General features: G+C 44.8%; 1 protein-coding gene across 1 annotated transcript in view; it reads right to left on the reverse strand.

The window, feature by feature from the left end:
• Positions 1-9,724: 9,724 nt before the first annotated feature.
• CIR1 (corepressor interacting with RBPJ, CIR1) overlaps positions 9,725-19,219 on the reverse strand; it is a 476,807-nt gene continuing 467,312 nt past the window's right edge. Inside the window, exon 10 of the mRNA XM_069616242.1 lies at positions 9,725-10,732. Within this exon, the coding sequence (XP_069472343.1) occupies positions 10,096-10,732 (637 nt within the window). The 3' untranslated portion in view covers positions 9,725-10,095. The remainder of the gene's footprint in view (positions 10,733-19,219) is intronic.

A 19,219-nucleotide genomic window follows, 5' to 3' on the forward strand; every position in this document is an offset into this window, starting at 1 on the left:
AATTGACCTACAGTTGTGTTGAATATTGGAAGATGGAAACCAAGTACAAGTTTACAAGTTGAAGTCTTGGGGAAAGGAACCCTGCGACTTGATGAACTTTAATGCTGTCTTGAGGACGGAGCCTGAAGACCCTTTTCTTTGGTACTGTGTTGCCTTGAACTTGGGGAAGGGAACCCAAAGGATTGTGTGGAACCATGTTGGGGAAGGGAACCCCAAGGATTTGTAGAACTGTTTGAACTTAAGAAAGGTAATCTCGAGGCTTATGTGGAACTTTCTTGAACTTGGGGAAGGAGAGCTGAAAAGGAAGCTAGGAGCTAGAAGAAGCCCACAACTTTGTTTGATCACCATTTATTTTATTGCTGACATCCCTACACTTTGTTGAGATTTAGTTGTGAGGGCAAGGATAGGTTTTGGACACAGACTTCAGTTGCACTTTCTGACTCAGACTTTCCTTAGTCTTGTTCAGGTAGGGAAATCCCACCTTTGCATAGGGCAAGTTAGGCCTTCAACCAACCTGACATTTGATTTAATAAACCATTTTATTGTTAACTTTGAACATGCGTGTCTTGTTTCATGATGCCTTCACGCCGGGCACCCAGCTCTGCTCCACAGAGTTTAGTTGCAAATGGGAACTCTTCACACCAGCCCAACAGGAGCCTACAAGCGCAGTCGTGGACCCTGCATTCCCCCAGCAAGTTCACAGAACCACTCACCATGATCGGCCACCAGGCTGGCCACACCAGATCTTCAAGCACCATCTTGGGAGTATCATACTGCAGGACCACAGGCCCTGCGGGTATTGCTCCATGCCCATCCATGGAAGGCCAATAGATCTCCGGGTCGCTCCTCACATCTGGGCACTCCACGCGGCATGGTCCATTCTATCAAAGGGGTGGGGAGAGCTCTCCCACAGGGCAAAAGTGGGGATTAGGGCATCTGTTTCAGTGGCACTCTCATGAACTACATCCGTCTCTGCGCTCAGTCAACCCATGTCCCCAATGCCTTTTGTATTACTGCAAAGTTATGACCCACAACCTACATCACGCTGAAAATTGGTATGCCGAACACTAAGAAGAAAGGAGAACATTAGCATACCTGAGGACAGGTCGTATTTGTTAGCCACTTGGTCACTAGTCTACACTGAATGCATCAACTGCAATCTACTTCTGCAGCGCTTTTGTGAGCAGCCTCAGGTTTTACAACACTGCTTCTGCGTCACTTTCTCACCCTTCTTAGGCGATTCTAGTGTCAAAAGATGTGGGTAAATAGAAAAACTCCCTCTGCCCGTCTTCCTCGAAGTACCAATTACAACTAGAATCCACTTGGCTGGAGCGTCATCATTAGTCATGTGGAGACCAGTTTTGTAAACATACCTAAATTGTGGTAATTGAATAAAACACCTACGAGTATATTATAGATATTGCAAGGTGCCCCACACATTGTGCTTTTAGATTTACTGTTGCATGAACGTGTGCGTTTTGGCACTTGGGCTGACCTTTATTGTATCCATTGCTCATGTTATACAGATCGTATAGGCTCAGCTAGCAAAGCTATCAATTAGAATAGATAGATCCTACAGCTTCAGACAGCAAATGCATCCTTAATGTTGAAACAGTCTCTTACAGGCAGTATTCTCAGACAAGCAAGTCATATACAGCAATATAGTCCATGAAATTCCCAAGCACCCAAGCAGAAAGTAAGGGGATCCTTGCGCAATGGAAATTATCATATCATTACAAGTGCTTTGAAATCGGTATACATTTTTAAACGAGCAGCTTGAAATATTTTTCAAATGCACCCATTTGTCTTAAAATAGCAGCTTGCAAGTTTTTGGAAATACATACATTTCTTTACTTAAATAATAGGTACTCATTATTTGGAAATAATTTATTTCATCCTCAAACACCATCTCACTGGCTTTTATCCCAAAATATTAACTTGTCATTTTCATCAAGTTCTCTCATTTACAACTGCACATGTGCAATTATTCTGACTCATAATCAAACAAAGGCTCATATGCCCTTGCATCACAATCATGTGTCATCAGTTACCTATTCCCAGGCTCACTTTCACATATCCATACAGAGAGAGGATCATGTGCCAACATCTAGCCTCCCATAGCCCAGATTCAGCCACGTGTGCTATAGGAACAGGCATTATTCTAAGATTCAGCTTCATACACCATGATACAGCTTCATATGCTCAGGTGTAGCCTATTGTGACTAAATTCAGCCACATTTGCCTTGTGACTGCCTCATATGAATAGTCTCAGCCCGCTATGACCAGGTATGAGGCCATATTCCCAAGGAGATTCTCTCTGCCAAGGATAATCTTCAAAACACCAGGTTTCAATGTTACTTCATGACCAACACCCGCCACAGACGCAGACACACAATTGCATGCTCCACTGCCTCTTGTGCCAGGCAATGGGTCAGACAACAATCAAACAAGGCCCAGTATGATGGCATATGTCACCCAATCTCCTGTCTTTCTGGACCATAGATCAACTGGTACTGTTCATGTGAACAACCCGGAAGAAGCATGGCAGGCCCAGCATGCCGAGATGCAGCTACTGCTATGATGTAAAGGGTAGGAACAGAGTTGAAACCGCAGGTTTCTAAGTTCCTATACATGAAGCTCCTGAGCAGACAGGGTAGGCATGCCCAGCCCTAGCACCAACCCCCATCATTCCAATCACATTTAGTCTGCCATCAGCGCTCTAAGAGCACAAGGCTTTCCCCATGGTCATTAACATCTGCTTCACGGCACACATATTGAGTATGTGGGTTTGGGGCAATATTTGAAGTCATGCCAAACACACATGCCTATTGCTGCAGCTAAGAAGATTCCATCAATTCTACTTGTTGAAATGTATTAAGGATGTGTAAAGGTTAGCTTTACAGTTGTTGGGGCTCCTGACCCAACCAACTTTGCAATAGGCTTCTTGCTAGGGTAATAGGGCTCCAATACACCAAAATATGCTTCATGTACTCCTTACTGTAAAAAAACATCATCAATGTCTGGAAAAGAGAAACTGGATTCAGCATTTAAAATAAAATTACTTCCCTTTGGTAATTTTATTTGTGCTGGATTCTTGTCCCATAGATTCATCATCTTAGATCGTATTTTCCAGCATACGCGGTCATCAGAACATGTTTTGTCCAGGAGGTGTGCAGTGGGGCTCCATGCAGACTAACCTCAGTGCTGTCGACTCCATGACTCTGGAAGGGTCATCAGAAGCAGTATATAAAGAGCACACTGTGCCCTAGGATATTAGTTTCCCCCGCCACCTGCATTCGACAGGTGAGGGAAGTGCAGAAATGAAAATGGTACCGGCTCCCTCCATGTGGGGTAGAAGGGGATGGTGATGAGGAATCTGTGGGAGGAGCATGCATCAGAAAGAACATTACCAAAAGTAATATGTTCTTCCAACGCAGTCCAGTGAGGGGAGCGGGGACCATTAACTGCAACAGAAAGGTTTGAAATATCACCATCTAAAGTAGGCAACTTTTCTACATAAGGAATACAAACAATGTTTTGCAAATTTATGCAGCGATGCACAAGTAGCCACCCTGCACATATCCAGTTCTGGTATCCCTTCTGCAGAGATAATGTGGCCACGAGGTCCAGTGAGCCCACAGTTCTTCTGGCACCTCTTTCCCAGCAAGAGTATATAACTCTGTGCTACACAGAGCTATCCATCTTGATAACGTCTGCTTAGAGACTGCTCTTACCAACTGGGCTCCAGCAAAAGGCTACAAATAGCTGGTCATCCTTCAGATACTCCCTTTGTTTGAGATTTAGAAGCAGAGTGTCAAACCTAAGGTCTGGGTGATGAAATCTCTTACCCTTGCAAGTGCTGATGTGGAGGGGTGAAAACTGGCAGGGATGTTTTTTGTCAAGAGAAACTATGAGGCAATCTTATGATGCAAGGAAGCCCTAACTCAAAGGGTCAACTTATCCTTAAGTTATGGGGCCCATTTTTGGCTCTTTATGATTAATGTGACAGTGGAGCTAATCTGGTGGATATGTCATCTGAGGAGGAAAGGGGGATAAAGGCAGAGGTGATGGTGTTTTTTTTTTTAATTTCTTTTTTCTCTTCGCCCCACTTGTGTTGTCTCTTGTGTTGTTCTGTGTATATTTGTCAGTTTGCTATTATGTTTCGCAGGATAAAGCTATTATGACAGATTGAAGATGTATGATGCTTATATTGTTCTGTAAATTAAGTTGTGACGCTTTACTGTGAGACATTGTTTACTTTATTGGTAGTTGTTGTTGTTCATTGCAAACTTAATAAAGTGTTTAAAAAAAAAAGAAAAAAAAAAAAGAGGTGATGGGGCAAATTGCTAAATAAGGCTTGTGATTTGCTTTACCACCTAGCCCAAGCAATAGCAACTACAAATATAGCCTCCAACGACAACAGTCAAACAGATCAGGAGTAAAGAAGCGAACAGTAGGTACAGAAAGATGGCAACCTTGTTCTGCTGATCTTTTAAAGACTGAAAGGGCAACTACATATCCCTTCATTGTACCTATGTCTAAACCCAGCTGTGCCAAAGAAACCAGAAAACTCAAGACGGAAGCTGTTGAGCAAGACAAAGTGTCCAGATCATTCTCTCTACACCAAGATCTGAAACTCTTTCACAGGTAATTGCAAATGGTCTTTTGGAAGACCGCCTGCCTGAAAGGAGAATATCCAAGATGGCGGCCAATAATTCCCAGATGGGCTGCTCCCCAAAAGCCCTGCTGCATCGCCTCCCTCTCCACTCCACCCCTTTTGCTGAGGTAGTGCAAGGCCAGTGTGCTGTCCAACATCAGGACAATTAGCCGCAATCAACAGAAGGAAGGCCCTCAGTGTTAGCCTGATGAATTGCAGCTCTAAGAGGTTGATATAAAACTTAGATCTTAAGGACAAAAATCTTGGCACCCTGAGTTTGCTTGGGTTTGTACCCCAACCCTTCAAAGAGAACCATAACCTTGGTTGCCAAAATGGCTTCTCAATCAGCAAGGGGTTTCATCGGGCGCAACGCAGGTACCCTTGTGCTAGACATTGAGACCTGGGGCAGGTCTGTCATGCAGCCTGAAAACACACCACTCAAACAACCTGAGTAGCAATTGGGCCGCTAGCACCAGAATAAAAAATGCAGGATGCAATGAGAACCAACAAATGGGAAAAGTATGAGGTTGGCATAGAAGGGCTGTTCGGGAACTTGTGAACCAGTTGATATTTCCAACTGTCCTCGTGTGGAAAATACATTCACAAGCAAGTGTCTGGGGCTGCTACAATAAATTGGAATGACGGACAGTGGCGCTTGAACCTCTATGTTTAGGGAGAAGCCCATGTCATGTGGGAGATGACAGGTCTGGTGTAGATGGGAGAACACCAATTTTGGAGAACAAGCTCTGATGAGTCAATCGGGCCTGCAGGTTTTCCCCTACCTGGACCGGTCTTCCCCCTATCCAGGTATGGGAAGATATATACTCTCGCCTCCCTGAGACGGTCTACCACAAACAACATCAGCTTGGCAAATACCCTTGGGTGGAAATTAGAAGAGGAGGACGTCGCTAAATTGGTAATGAGTGCTTCTATCAAAAGCCTCAAGTACTTCCTCTGCTTGAGATGGATAGGGACGTGGAAATAAGCATGTTGGAGATCTAGTTACACCACCCCTGAGCCCAAGTGCCACATGGATCTGAGCAAGAGTGACTATGTTGAATTTGTCTTTCTTGATGCACTTATTCAAGAGCATCAGGTCCAAGATGGTGAACAGATCCCAGTCCTTTTTTTGGTACCAGAAAGTAATGAGTACTGCTGCTCTCCCCTCTCCAAAGCTGGCACAGGCTCTATGGCTGTTTTCTCCAGGAGACTCAGCCTCCCGAAAGAGAAGGGCATCAAGCTGCAGTGAAGGGTATGTATCAAGGTGCATTATTTGAGGGTCACCTCATAAAAAGAAAGGGAATAACTCTGGGGCACCACATGAAGCACCCACGCATCTGAAATAGTACAGAGCCAATCTTCAGAATTAAAAGGTTACACTTTGTCCAAGTGGAGTAGCGTGTCAAATGATTTACTTGAACTGGCGGCTTTGCATCTAGGTTGGATGATGCAACAGTGGCAGAAGCCGCTTGGTTTCGTTGGGCTACTCTGTTGGATGGGAATATCACCTCAAAACCTGAAATTCATGGAAGCATGGCTTCGGCCAAAATGTTTGGCTGTAGCTTTAGAGACTTTCAACCTCTCTAAAGATTTGCCCACTTTGGACGTGACCAAACTATCTTGACCAAACTACAACATGGAGAGTGGGCACCACTGACTGCTGGCATTATTAATAAGATTAGCTATAGTGTGTGGTCCACAGCAGTTGCCCTCTCGCACTTTAAGGGCAAGGAAAAATTAAATGTAGACATTTTCGGTATTTAGCATGGCACTCTTGAGAATTTGTCTCTTTTCTTTGCATACATGAATGAGATTGATGATTGTATACAATTTCATAGCACATGTGTTCTATGCTTTTCGACAAAGGAGTAGAGGTTAATCTACAGCAAATTGCTAATAACATTTTTTGCAAGTCAACAGACCGTAACACGTTACATTGACGGAGTTTCCATCTGTACAGTACACTAAAGAGTTTACCCTCTGGACAGTTTTCAATTAAGCTCATAGGCTCCTTTTATTGGAAAGGAGTGTAAAGTCAGGGTGTAAAAGCAAGGTGTAATGCTTTTATGGTTCGCTTTACCTCTATGCCCGATTTTGATACAGTGACAAGGCAGAGGACAAGCACAGAGAAGAAACAAGATTTCTGCTGTGCATTCCTTCTCAGGTTTGTCAGTGTGTTTAGTTGTATGACTGCATAACATTTTCATGTGGGAGTACAGCGATTTTATGCCCATGATATCTGCACTGGTTTTGCACCTGGCCAAGACCAGGCAGATTCCATAAAAAACCATTTTGAAATGGCACCTGTAATGTGTATTTGCAGGCAGTGTGTATCTTTCTTCAGGAGACGTAGTGGAAAATTAAAAAGTAAGAGTTTTACTTCACTTTTCCTTTTTCTTTCTCCTCTCTGCCTTGTGAAGGTTTAGAAATTGCCTTGCAGGGGACACAAAACCACCTATATGCTAACCTTGACTGTGCCCTGCATGCAATCTAAATGTGTTTATAAAATTACCCCGAGAACTTTCTAGATAACTAGATAAAATGGCTCAGATTTGCCATGCGTGGTCTGATGAATCTGAGGATGTCGTCCCTTTTCCCCTAGGAGAAGACCTTTCCTAAGGGGCCAGGTTGGTGTGTCCACAGTACATTGGTCCCCTGGGGGTGGTGCACCAGGGGAAGATCACATGCGGGAGGAAGCCCCTTATGGGATTATGGACTATTTCCAGATAACGCGGCATTCCTCCACTTTAATAGACCCTCCCTCCTTCCTCAAGCCAAACTCTCCTCACCGGTGCCCAAACAGTACCAATATATTTAATCGTGAGGTCCACCAACCTGCTAGGTTAGATCGGACTAATGGCTCTGGAAATACCAACTGTTTCCCATGTAATTCCAATTCAAGTATTGTGAAGAAGATGATTTGAGTATTATGAACCCTCCAGTGAACGGTCTACTCTATCACCGCATCTGATTGGTCAAGGGAAATACAAATCTGTAGAGGGAAACCAACATGGAGAGAGAGATCCTCCGACAAGAAAGCCTGGAAGATGCCAACCAGGCGAGCAAAGGACTTCAGCAGGAGACGCCAAGCGTGGAGCCGACGGGAGAGCATAAGTAATCCAAGCAACCAGAGGTACTTGATATGCTGCCCAAGCAAACCTCAGCGCATCCTACAATCCGGCAAGCCACCGGAAAGGAAAGACCGATCCCGAGAAGGGAGACGAGACTGGCAGAGCGACCGCCACAGAGAAGAGAAACCCAAATGCAAGTTGACTGGCGACGACACCAACAACCGCAGAGAACGCCCCGATCGCTGCAGGAGGCTCAGAGGGAAGCACGGCTGCTCGAAGGACGCAAAACAGAGCGACAGGTACGCAGACAGAGGTGCTGGAGGTCTGAGAGTAATCGGGGAATGGCTGCAGAATGCAAGATAAGAGGGTCTGAGTCCCACACCTGTATGAAAGGGAGAGAACAAGAGGAGCATATGGTTGGCAGGAGAGTAAACCAAGCTATTGCAACAGAGCATTGCAAGTCTGGGACACGCACCCATATGAAAACAAGAGAACAACGGGTCTGGTACCCTAAAAGAAACAGACATTTACTCTGAAAAGTATTTTTTTTTTAAACATAACATTCCCACTGGAATATAAAAATGAAACCAGACCACAGAGAACATCTCCAACAGTGTCATTTCTTACCACCTTTCATTAAAAGTTCATTTGGGTCAAAATGGGATATTGGCAACAGTCGTAAGAACAGAAAGTCCAGAAAGGTAATCATAACCCCCCCGCAAATTATTCTCTGGTATGGTCATCAATAGGGATGGCTCTCAAAATTCCATGAGCTTTTCTGGACAACTTTCACCTTGGTCTCTCCTTCCAGTCTCGCCCCTTCTGCCCCCAACCTCCAAATCCCTGCTCTCACCAGTCTCTTTCCTATCATGTCCTCTGCTTTCATTCCCTGACCTACTGCAATGCTGTTATCCCAGAGTGCTTTTACACGTTCTGAGACAGATCCTCATTTTCTCACAAAAGAGGGTCCAAGGATAGAATCCAGCCATGTGGCAATTCTGCAATTATGTGCGCTGAGCCCTCCTTATGCGCTTTCGCTTTGCTCAGGCCCATAAGTAAAGCTTACGGCCGCATAACAGCAGTATTGCCGGACACTGCAGGCATTAATGCTTATGTAAAAATGTACTAATCCCAACTGTATATACAAAGAGTCATATTATATTAGATCAAACCGACACAGTGTTACCTATTATTTTTTTTTAGACTTTGTGCTCAGGAGAATTACATCTACCTTTGCAGCTTGATACAATCAGCTACATCGCTCACAGCACACTCACTTCCTTTGTTGCCTCCCACACTGTTCTGCCAAAAAAGGACAGACAACTTGTGTGAATAATGGTGGACATCTTGGAATGGCACTTTCAAACACTATTTTGTACAGTGTATGTCAAAGCATTTACTGTATCCATTTATTAACTTCCTGACTATATATTTATAGCTATGTTTATGTGGTGTTGGATTTGATTTTGTTGTTTTTGTTTTTTAAAAAGTAGCTACCATTTTCTTTACCTTAGTTGTGTAAAAAATATGTCCAAAGTGGTATTGTACATATCTTATTAGAGAAGATGCAATAGCGCCCTGTTCACAGTCACACGTTTCATTAACTTTGTGAATGGGCAAGGATCTGTGATTCAGACATGAAGGGAGTTAATAATTAGTTTTCCGATTGCTTCTTGCTCGACATTAGGACAGCTGCCATTTTGATGAGACACCACATACCTGAAAGTTCTATGCCCGGTCAAGGTCACCATTTTTCTTAGGTATTCTTCTCACCTGAATTTCTCTTGAGACACGCATTTCAGTGAGAAAGAGTAATATGCTCTTATTTTTACCTTAACATTACATAACAAAACCACAGAGAGCAGACAATGTCAGCAGACCTAATTTATTACAATAACATGGAGTAGATGTGTGTGTGTAGATATGTAAGGAAAGTCGCACCCTTCTGGAGTGTTCCAATTATAAGATGTTAATGTCAAAATAGAAGTTCAGAGAACAAAGATGACAATATTTTTATTTTCAATTTATGATATCCAAAAGAGCCTCAGCCTCTTATACATACACATTCACAAGGAATGCAAAACATTTCTGTAGATCAAAGCAGACAAGTACATGGGTGGTAGCAACTGAGGATAACTTACCAGAGTGTACAGCCAAAAGAAAAATAAAGTCAGGCGCATAAATAGGCTTTAGCTGAAAGTTTAATTTGGATGGAAGTCAATGCTAAATGTATAACCAAGATGTAAAAAAATGTTGGGAGCAAATATTACAATGCATTTGTGCCTAGAAAAAGCTCACTGTTCACAATATAGCCCTTGTAAAAATAAAAATAGGTAGAATACAATTTTTAGCCTAAAGGTGGGGTCCTCAGTGATATCCATTTCGTTCTCTGCTCCTCCCCTTGTGCTTCGCTTTACAGGGTTGGTTTCCATGTTTGCCTCCATCGTCTCTTTTCTCGCGGTGTCTTTCCATGCTGCGGCTCCTGCTGTGGCTCCTGCTACGGGCTTTCCTGAGGCAGTCTCGATCTGATCTAGGACTCTTGCTTTCTCCCTTTTGCGTGTGACTTTTGCGTGAGCTTCCTTGTGCTCTCTCCTCCCTGGCATGGCTGCTATCTGGCTTAAGCCTGCTACTATGGCTTTCCACTCGGCTTTGGCTTCTGCTAGTTGACTTCGGTCTTTTATCTTGACAGATGCTCTTGTGCGTATCCCCCAAATCACCCTGGTTGCCATAACTTTGGAATAAATCACGATCACGCATTTCATTTTTAGCCTTCGAATCACTCCTGTCCTCTGGAACCTTGGCTTCATTTTTCTTCTCTTTCTTTTCATGTCCCATTTTGTCTTTGTTGCCAGCTTCACTGTCACTGCTGGTACCTGTAGTGTCACTGGATGAAGAGGAGCTGCTACTCTTACGTTTCTTGTGTTTACCTTTGCTTTTTTTCTTTTGGAGTTTCTTCTTCTTATCCTTCTTTTTTTTCTTTTTCTTCTCAAGACGATCCAATTTCCTAGTTTGGAGAAATGAAGGGCTTCAATTAGAATACAACAAAAATAACAACAGACAGCAACAATATTTTCTAAAGGATCACTAGGGAGTGATTTATAAATTACAGGTATATATTTTTCCATCTGTAACCATAAAGGAATATGGCATACTTGGGTGAGAACAAGTAGAAGTTACTAATCACAGTGAGCACTGTACTCCTAATCAAGAATAACCTTTCCTCTATACTTATGTATGTTGTCCAGAGAAGGGTACAGGAACTGAGCATATTGCACCACATAATTTTATTCACAACACATGCACACTGGTGTATGTGCCTCCTCACTCCTAAACTGGAACTGCCTTGCACATACGGTCAGCCCCGGCCCCAAAACCTTTGTTCGTCCGAAGTTTAATTGGGCTCTAATTAGGAGGGATAGATGACACGTAGTATGGAGGAAAGAGGATTCAGGCTACAGAAGTTGCTATGGTGAGCAAATCAAAGTAACTTACCTGTAGGAATAGTTCTCCAGCATTGGCATCTTTTATACATCCACATGCTTATGACCTATTCCCCACCGACAAGGCGGGAATCCCCAATTAGAAAATATATAATTCAAATTGTGAAACATATATGCCTTGATCTTTCTGTATTTGTAAATATTGTTTTTTTCTTATAAAATATTTAGGCATGTTTTGCCCCACCAGCCCCGCTCTAATAGCTCTAATGCATTCATCTCAGACCTCAGATTCTTCACACATTTTAGTTACCATCAGACAATGTCCAAGGAGGTGAGGGTTGGGTGGAGGTAGCATGTGAATCTATAAAAGCTACCAAGACTGGAGAACTTTACCTATAGGTAAATCATTTTGATATCACCAGCTTTGGATACTTTAATGAATCAGATGCATATTGAATATATATACAGAATAGCAAGCTGTGAATACCTGGGACGGTGGGTTTTCGTGAGATGAACAGGTTTTTCAGCAACACCTCCCCCACTGCTCTTGCCTCTTTGTCCCGGCAGTAATGTTTGCAGAACATCTTTTGGGACTTCCACCTAGCCCCTCAAATGTCTTTTACTGGAATAATAGCCAGAAATGCCATAGTGTCAGCTTTACCACTAGTCATTTGTCAGGGACTGCTTGGCAATTGCTTGTTTGACAATTCATAACCATTCTTAATACAGTCCAGTGCACACCTTAAAATGGTGGCCTTACTCATAGCCAGATCTTTTGTAAGTGTTCCACAAGCTTCAAATAATTGTCATGAAGTGCATAGGCTTGGTTGTGTCAATATAATAGCTAAGGCACCACTTACCATTCAGGGAATGAAGAAACTTCTAAGCTTTAGATTCTGTTTCCTTATGCAATACGGGTAAGCCTTTAGATTAAAGTGAAATTATGACTATTTAGGAAATAACCTCAGATGCATTCTTACCACCAGCTTTTCTGGAAAGAATTTCAGGTAAAGTTCAACCACTGAGAATTTCACAAACTCTCCTAGCAGAGGTCATCGGCATTAAGAATGCAGTTTTCCACATTGTGTTCGTTAAATATGCGGCGTACAAAGACTCAAAGGTAGGGTACAAGAGCTTCGAAGGACTATGTTTAATTCCCTTGCAAGAACTAGAATTTTCTTTTTGTATCACAAAACCTCCCCTTAAAGAACTTTTACTGATGAGTGCTGCAATCCCAATATATAAACAAAATGTATTTCAAGATCAAAAACATTTGATGATTTAATCATGTATTGAATTCAATACTATTATGGTGCACGTTTTCTCCAGGTAACTCCTGCACACAAAGTATCACTGGCCACTAGCGGCAAGTCTGCAAACTGCCATTTATTCACTGGGTAACATTCAAAGGCTGTACTGCCCGTTCAGCCTCCGCCCAGCTCTCTCAACTGCCGGCTCATAAGTCCCTCACAAATTCCGCCTTCCACTCGCAATATGCGTCCCTTCGCGGGCCGCAACAAGGTACAGATAACCTTGAGCCTGAGGGTAGGTGACTTCACATTCACTCAATCCCCTTTCACACTGTGAGAAACCTGAGGGTTTTCTTCCAAGCAGACCTCGAGAATCCCTTATGCAGGTGGCCAAGGGGATTCGGTCAAAATGACTGAATCCAAATGACCTACACCACCAAATTACCTAAAATAGATACTACTAAATGTCCTACTGACTAAATGTTCGTAGGATATTTTGTATCTTTTTGATGGTGTAGGTCATTTAAAAAAGAAATGTGGTCAGATCAGCTGCAGGGTATCCCTCGCAACACCCCGCTCACTATACTATACAGCTGCCGACCAAAAAAAAAAAAAAACAAAAAAAAAAAAAAACAAAAAAAAAAAGGGAAGGGGAAGGGACCCTGCGGTGCCAGGACCCGATCACGGAAATTAAAGGGAACTGGCATCGCAGGGACCACCGAGACAGAATGAAAGGTAAGGGTGTGGGGGAGTGGAAGGGGGTTAGGGTTTCGATAGATTTGGGGTTGTTTTACCTTGGATGACTGAATGGGAAATGTACGAACAATTTTGTATTATGTACATTTCCCATGCTGTCATTTCCGTCGTGAACATGTCAGTCGCGGTAAAATAACCCCAAATCGCCCAGGGAAGGGCTGGCACTCTCAGATCCCAACCCTGGGGGTGGACGAGCGAGGAAGGATCACCTGGATAGGGGAGCTGAGGTTATGCTCTGGGAAATGCCCCAGGTGAGGCGCAGTATTATACCGGAGAAAGGGACAAGGAAGACTAGCTCCTTGAGGCTTTAATAGGCTGTACCAACACGACCTCCCTTCCACCTGATGAACCCCGCTTATCCAAATCCAATGAATCCCCTAGAAATCCAAACCCTGTTACACTCGAAAACCACTACTCCCAGAATCAGTGTTTTCCTGTTTTCTACACAAATACTACCAATCATTCTTCACGTCCATCTGATTATTTTTTCCTGAACACCCAGTCTACTTTGACAAAGCACTACCGTTCCCACAATTCACCCTGTTAATTTCACAAATATAATCCCGGTCATTCCCGTCTGTTTCACACACCCTACCAATCTCACCTTTCTGAGTTTACCAACCGCCCAGTAGGACGGTTATAATTCCATATAACACCTTTTCACCATCCTACCCCGTAGGAGACTTGGAACCTCTCACACCCCGCTTCTCCCACACTAACACTTTCCAATGGAAAACAACAGACTAACCCTAGAGCAGTTTACCCAACATGTCCCGGCACAACAGTCACACAGAGTCAGGCAATTTACCCGAAAGACACACCTGACAGGCCTTTCCTTTCCCCGCAGGGATAAAAGGTGGAGCACGAGAGCAGAAGACGAGCAAGGCAGACGGCACGACGAGACAACTATCCAAACACAGCAGTTCAAGAGGAGGAGAAAGGCGGGAAGAATCAAAAGGTTAACATGGAGAGAAGCAACCTTGCCCTTTCTGACCCAGACCCGCAAAGCATCCGTGAAGGAATCTTAAGACCGCGAACAATAGCCAGTGTATTTTGCAGCAGATGTCAATGGTACACAGAGCTTGCCTATGCTGATAAACAGGACAGAACAACGCCTGCTACCGTGGTATCGTCCTTGACTCCAGATACCAGACAAGCCAAGCGGTTCATCGCATCCGGTGAGTCGAAGGGAGAACTGATAAACCGAACTGTGATGAATGAAAGTCGCAAAGGGGCAAATTAAGAAAAATGCAAAGAACTGTGAACATTAAGGGAAAACCAGCTGCAGAGCGGTCCGGCACCACGTGGGTGCTCACTCGAGAGACTATGGTTGAACCTGCATTTGTTGAAACTACTGAAACCAGAAGGCCCTATGAGAGCCGCAAGGAAAAGGTCAAAGTGGTCATACAGCAGTCTAGCAAAATCCCCTGTACAGTCGAAAGTCTTAGACCTGCACGTAATTGAAAAGCCAAGGGAGATGAATCCTGCATAGTGAATTCGAGAGAAATAACTGTACAATTGGCAAAGAATTGACAAGAGTGAACTAGACGGAGGGATGCCGATAGAATGGGGCGAAACCTGAAGTCCCAATGAACAGTGTGCCGACAAGGCTGAACCTGACAGAGGGATGTCCACAGTGAACTTTTTAAAAAGACATTAAGGCTTGAATTGTTTTGAGAACTGATTTGAGGAAAAGCTGTAGTGAAAATGATGGAGGGAGGCAAACATTCGACAGGGGTCTGAGTCTGGAAGAGGGGGACCCAGGGATGAAGAATTATCACCTCAAGTGCAATCCGAAAGGAACTTTTTGTTTGTTATTTTGAACTGATCACACCCCTGGAAGCAAGAAACGTAACCACTGTAGGTCCTGCTATCGCTATGAACTTTTCTGGATCTGAGCCCGGAAGAAGGGGATCCAGAGATTAAGTCAGCACCCAACGTACATTGGAAAGGAACTTTTTGTTTATTATTTTAAACACACCAGGTCCTTGGAGGCAAGCAAATTTTTGTAGAAAAGAGACAACCACCGGAGGTCCCGATACCGGAGACTGGAACTGTAGGCTCATGCCGGGAAAGCTTGAGCATGTGCTGTGCTCCCGAGTCCCACCTTGTCCCGTGCTCAAAACATGGGGAAGGGAGACCCGTGGCTACCATATCGACTTATTTGTGAACACTTTTCTTTTTTTATGAACCTTATCCCACACTCTTTGTATTTAGTTGTAAGGATTGGGAATAGTTTTTTTATATAGTATAGGTCTTTTTAGTTGACAAGACACCACTAGGACTGCCTTAATATTTGATGGTCGTAGCTTGCTCCCATCTTAGATTTAGATTAGGCGTTTTACCACCATGCAGATGCAGTTTAACACCCTTGAACTGTGATCACGTGTGTGTCTTTGCTGTTGCCAGCCTGAGTTCCTTACAACACACACCCTCAACACAGACACTGCACACATACACACGAGCAAGCAATACACTTCCTTCCCTTCACAGGCCCTCAACCTTTCAAAAGGGGATCTCTTGGCCATGGAATGTGGTGGGCAACCTGTACTGATTGACTCTAGTCTGCACTCCCTTGAACCATTGGAGTCCCACCCCAAATTTAATGTGAACCACATCCATTAATATCCCATTACATTTTTCAACTCATCCATTTACTTTTGGGAAATATAAGGTGGTCACAGCATGCTCGATTCCCAGCTTGGACAGAAATACCTTAATTTCCTTGGATAGAAATTGGGGACCCTTGTCTGATAGGATTTGTTTAGGCACACACATACATTCCCTGCAGAAGACCACAAACTGTATAATTTCTCTTGATAGGACATGGCCCACAACAAACCTAGCTCTGCCCATTTGGGAAATTGCTCCCTTTAAGTTTAAGTTAAACAGCCCTAATAGATATACTTCCAGCTCCTCCCATGGCATCTAGGGAGAATGGGAATTCTTTGTTGGTACGTGTGACCAGTACCCTGTCACTGTTGGAGCAGCTCAAACATTCTTTTTACAGCATCCTCAAGGTTCCTATCCAGACCAGGCCACCACGATTCTTCCCCAGTTACTGCTTTGCTCTGGGCCACACCCAGATGTCCTTCATTCCCTAAATCAATTACCTTTCTTCTCATTCCTTCCAGAAAAATGAGCCTGATACCTCTATGTAGTTTACCTTCAAGGACTGTCGGTTCATCCTTAACTCTTTTGAACAGCATACATTCTACTGCCAATTTTTCTCCTGGCCACATCTCCAAAATAACTTTTTTCTCACCTTGCTATATGCTTCATCTTCCTCATGACTAGCACCCAACTTCTTTCTTCAAACATCCATCCACTAAAAGCACTTCTTTCGTGTCCTCCCCAACATCATCCTTGGAATAATGTTCCTCTCCTCCATCCTCATTTACTGAATGTCTTGAAAAGGCATCTGTCACCACATTCTCTCTGACCAATACAAGTTATAACCTGTGCAGAGCTATGATCCATTGAACAATACATCTAGACACACCATTTGTTCCCTTCCAATAAAGGGTGGCAACCAGCTGCTTGTGGTTAGATCTAACTATAGAGCCCCCCACTCCACCACCACAAATAAGTCTTAAACTTGCTAATTGCTCAAACGCAAGACAGTGTTTCAGGTTCAATACCTGAATAGCACAGCTCAGGCCCTTCAAGTACACTCTTGAGGCAAATGTCACAGCACTTTTCTTGTTCTCCATCTTACTGGATTAAGACTGCTCCCAAACCAGTTTCTCTAACATCTGTATAGGAGATTGTCTTCTCTGCATGGAATGGTGCTAGTACTGGTGCTTTAAGAAATTCCTTCTTGATGTTGTCAAACTCTGACTCAAATCCCAGAGACTACTCAAACGGATTACCCTTCCTGGCAAGTTTCCTCATTTCATGGCTCTTCTCAGCCATGTTCCTTATAAATTCGGAATAGCATTTCACCAAACCAAGAAAGAAGAAGACCTCCTTCTCATTACTTGGCACAAACATCTTTCTTATGGCTTGCACCACAACCATCTTTGGTAGAACACCTTCATCCCAATATGACACTTTCCTTTAGTAGAACTTGCATTTGTCCAACCTTACTAACAGGTCAACATCTCCAAGTATCCTAAGCACATATCGATCATCGGTCATGCTCGGGCTGATCAAACAACCTGATCAATATGACATGTCTTCCTGGTATGCTTTGACTCACTGCAGATTGGCCAACAGTTAGTTGTTTTGGAATAAGCTGGCCTCTCATATCAAGCCAGAAGGCACCCTCCTGTACCTGAGCCCTATGAGTTTAATGTACGCAGAAGGGTCTACAGAGACCGGGGAAAGGCACACTTGGTGATACGCCGCTCTGAGGTCAATGCATCTGGGCCGGAAGACGGCGCATAGTCTCCACAGAGGAGGAGAGGGCCGCCAGAGTGGCCGACACATGTACAAAACCCCCGACCATGGACACTCCCAACTGGGCCACGTTGGCACGCTGCCCTTCGTGATGACATGCGTGCTCCCCCCAGGAAGCACGCACGTCATCACGAATGTCACGCGTGCGCAACGCGACACCAATCAGGACCTTCTCCATACGGCCAGGGGTCCCCTCGTCCACAGGTAGAGGAGTGTCAGATGACATGGACATCCCCCCCCCCCCTACCTGCGGACGGGCCTGGGATGGGGCATCCCTGCTGGTGCATGGTGGTGCAGTCACAGGGTCAGGGACAGCGACATGCACAGGCCCCTCCGCGGTGACCTGTGCTGCCTCCTGCCACTGTCCCTGGACTGCACCAGTGGTACCACCCCCACCAGGCCCCATGTGCGACTCAGTAGCGTCCTCCAACTCCTCTGTGGAAACCACCAACCTGGATGGCTCCACACCGTCTTCCGCCATTGCAAGCCCCTATGGGGGCTCACCCACCCCTTCCGCTGCAGCCGTAGTGGCAGACGCAGCACCAGTCCCCTCACTCCCGGATGATGGTAAATTCTGGGAGGGTGACTGGGCCTTGCGTCGCCGGCCGGTGGGGGCATCCCCGCCGCTTTCCTCCACAGTGCCGTCTCCGCCCTCTTCATCACTTGCCGCTGTGTAGAGGGAGACATAGAACACAAGCATCAGGGTACTGTACAATGGTCCCCTAGACAGGAAGCAATAGCAGATGAGTGGCACTGTCAAACATCACTTCCATCATGTTCCTCCACAACACATGGGTCAGTGCAGGCAAAACGCATGCAGTAACAGGCGTGGCGCATGCTATGAACATTAGCATACATGTCCAAGGGACTCTTGAAACATACAATGCTGGTTTGAAACTTGCATGCATCGTGGGTCATGCCTACCACATGCACACACTTCACCCTAGTTTCATCCATCTGGCCTCGTACACCCCAGACACAGTGGATACAAGGATGAGTAGGCTGCATCAGAGAATCTGAACATTGTCACAGACATGTGTCATGCATCCATGGCATTTCCAAGTCACAGACACGCAAGTCAGACACACAGACATGGACACCATACATGTCCATGTCAGCAGCACCCATCTCTCACACCCCATCCATGTCTAATAACAGAGACACGCATGCATTAATGTGTGCATTCCCCTTGCTGCTCCGCATGTTGCATTGTAACACATGCATCAACCATGTGGTTCACACATTACTGGTCTCACATGCATGACCATGATGTCCCTGCACACACACATATGTACATGGCCTATGTCACACATACAGGCAATTATCAGACAACCAGCACCCTGCAACATGCCCTGTCTCACACAGCAATGCTTGGCCACTTACCGCTCAACTCCGGACGGGTCTGCCTCCGAAGGATCTGGGCGTGGAGCACTCGGCCTACGCGTTCCAGGACCCGATGGTACTCAGGCTGCCCCAGCACCCCCCCCCCACGAGGCGCTGGGCCTTGTTGAGGTCCTGGACCTCAAGTCCTCCCAGCGCTTCTTGACATGTTGGTAGTTGCGGGTTGCCACCCCCTCCGCGTTGATGGCAACCACTGTGTCATCCCAGATCTCTCCCGTCCTTCCTTGTTGGCGCGTCTTGTTC

The sequence above is a fragment of the Ambystoma mexicanum genome, chromosome 9 (assembly GCF_040938575.1).
Source record: "Ambystoma mexicanum isolate Mex_15411 chromosome 9, UKY_AmexF1_1, whole genome shotgun sequence".
Lineage (NCBI taxonomy): Eukaryota > Metazoa > Chordata > Amphibia > Caudata > Ambystomatidae > Ambystoma > Ambystoma mexicanum.